Raw genomic sequence first — 2,500 nt, forward strand, 5'->3', positions numbered from 1 at the left:
TGGGGTGAGAGGGAGGGGTGAGAGTGGGGTGAGGGAGGGGTGAGAGGGGGAGTTAGGAGTGAGAGTGAGGGATGAGAGTGAGGGATGAGAGTGTGGGGTGAGAGTGAGGGGTGAGAGTGGGATGAGGGAGGGGTGAGAGTGGGATGAGGGAGGGGTGAGAGTGTGGGGTGAGAGTGTGGGGTGAGAGTGTGGGGTGAGAGTGTAGGATGAGGGAGAGTTGAGAGTGAGGGGTGAGAGGGAGGGGTAAGAGTGGGGTGAGGGAGAAGTGAGAGTGAGGGGTGAGAGTGAGGGGTGAGAGTGAGGGGTGAGAGTGAGGGGTGAGAGTGAGGGGTGAGAGTGAGGGGTGAGAGTGTAGGGTGGGGGAGGGTTGAGAGGTAGAGTAAGAGGGGGTTGAGAAGTGGACGAAAGAGGATGAGGGAATTGTAAAAGGGACTTGATAAGGAGGAATAAGATATAGATAAGAGAATGGGACGAGACTGAGGACTGAGGCAGAACTGCACAGTAGACCAATTAACCGTACTCACCCGCTCTGACGTGCACAGGCCTGGAAACGATGACCCCAGCTGCCGATGAGGCCTTGCAGGAGTAGGTCGCAGCGTGGACAGACGCTGTGTACGCTGACGGAGGAAAGGGGAGGAACTGGAGAGAGCCGTTTGTGTGCACAGAACGAATCCCGGCCACATCAGTCACCAGCTCCCCGCCGCTGATCCACTCCACCAGCTGGAAGAAAGATTTCAGGTGGTTAATGCTATGGGAAAGATGGTGTGGGTTATTCGTGTGGGGATGGTGGTGGTAGGGTTGGTGGTGGTGGTGGTGGTAGGGTTGGTGACGGTGGTAGTGTTGGTGGTAGGGTTGGTGGTAGAGGTGGTGGTAGGGTTGGTGACGGTGGTAGTGTTGGTGGTAGGGTTGGTGGTGGTGGTAGGGGTTATGGTGGTGGTAGAGTTGGTGGTGGTGGTAGGTATGGTGGTGGTAGTAGGGTTGGTGGTGGTAGGGATGGTGTTGGTATGGATGGGGGTGGTGGTAGGGTTGGTGGTAGTGGTAGGTGATGATTGTGGTAGAGTTGGTGGTGGTGGTAGGGTTGGTGGTAGTGGTAGGTGATGATTGTGGTAGAGTTGGTGATGGTGATAGGGTTGGTGGTGGTAGGGTTGGTGGTGGTAGAGTTGGTGGTGGTAGGGATGATTGTGGTAGAGTTGGTGGTGGTGGTAGGGGTGGTGGTGGTAGGGATGGTGGTGGTGATAGGGATGGTGGTGGTGGTAGGGATAGTGGTGGTAGGGTTGGTGGTGGTGGTAGGGATGGTTGTGGTGGTAGGGATAGTGGTGGTAGGGGTGGTGGTGGTAGGGTTGGTGGTGGTAGGGCTGGTGATGGTAGGGCTGGTGGTCGAAGGGCAGGTGGTCGTAGGACTGGTAGAGGTAGGGCTGGAAGGTGTAGAGATAGTAGTGGTAGGGATGGTGGTGGTAGGGTTGGTGATAGTGCTGGTGGTTGTAGGGATGGTGGTGGTGGTAGGGATGGTGGTGGTGGTGGTGGTAGGGATGGTGGTGGTGGTAGGGATGGAGGTGGTGGTAGGGTTGGTGGTGGTAGGGTTGGTGGTGGTAGGGTTAGTGGTGGTAGGGTTGGTGGTGCTAGAGTTGGTGGTGGTAGGGTTGGTGGTGGTAGGGTTGGTGGTGGTAGGGTTGGTGGTGGTAGGGTTGGTGGTGGTAGGGTTGGTGGTGGTAGGGTTGGTGGTGGTAGGGTTGGTGGTGGTAGGGTTGGTGGTGGTAGGGTTGGTGGTGGTAGGGTTGGTGGTGGTGGGGTTGGTGGTGGTAGGGTTGGTGGTAGTAGGGTTGGTAGTGGTAGGGCTGGTGGTGGTAGGAATGGTAGTGGTAGGGTTGGTGGTGGTGGTAGGGTTGGTAGTGGTAGGGTTGGTGGTGGTAGGGCTGGTAGTGGTAGAGATAGTAGTGGTATGGATGGTGGTGGTAGGGTTGGTGGTAGGGTTGGTGGCAGGGCTGGTGGTGGTAGGGATGATGGTGGTGGTATGGTGGTGGTAGGTATGGTGTTGGTAGAATTGGTGATAATTATGTTCTTGCGCATATTCAAAGTCACGTTAAAAGTAAACCTTATAAATCACAACACTAAAAACAATAGCCGCAATAATAATAAAAGATAATGATTACAACAAAAAAAACGTTCATATCTATATCAATACTACATCAATACACCTGTATACACGTATCTATATTCTGTTATAGAGTACACATATTCAATCATATAATCCTGAACGCATCATTTTTGTTAAAACACGATTTTAAACCTCTACACACTAACAATACATAATTTCAGTGCATTCGGTTAAGTAAATACTAAATGGCAACACGACAGTACATTAAATTATAGTCAAAAAATAAATATTGGTACAATTAAGTGAAGATAAAACATTCCAACAATTGAATATATATTGATAAAACTGGATTGTTTTTGGGTAGTCCCCTTTCTATATCCAATGATATACATAGATATTAATGGA

The 2,500-nt window shown here is 51.6% G+C and overlaps 1 protein-coding gene across 2 annotated transcripts in view; it reads right to left on the reverse strand.

Annotated features, from left to right (window-relative positions):
* The window catches only part of LOC143021013 (cell adhesion molecule Dscam1-like), a 985,717-nt gene that overhangs the window by 474,763 nt on the left and 508,454 nt on the right, over window positions 1-2,500 (reverse strand). For both annotated transcript variants that reach the window (XM_076178138.1, XM_076178149.1), the window contains exon 4: window positions 525-720. In XM_076178138.1, coding sequence (XP_076034253.1) covers window positions 525-720 — 196 coding nt within the window. The remainder of the gene's footprint in view (window positions 1-524; window positions 721-2,500) is intronic.

This window comes from Oratosquilla oratoria, chromosome 3 (assembly GCF_046742065.1).
Source record: "Oratosquilla oratoria isolate Oo_2021 chromosome 3, ASM4674206v1, whole genome shotgun sequence".
Classification (NCBI taxonomy): Eukaryota; Metazoa; Arthropoda; class Malacostraca; order Stomatopoda; family Squillidae; genus Oratosquilla; species Oratosquilla oratoria.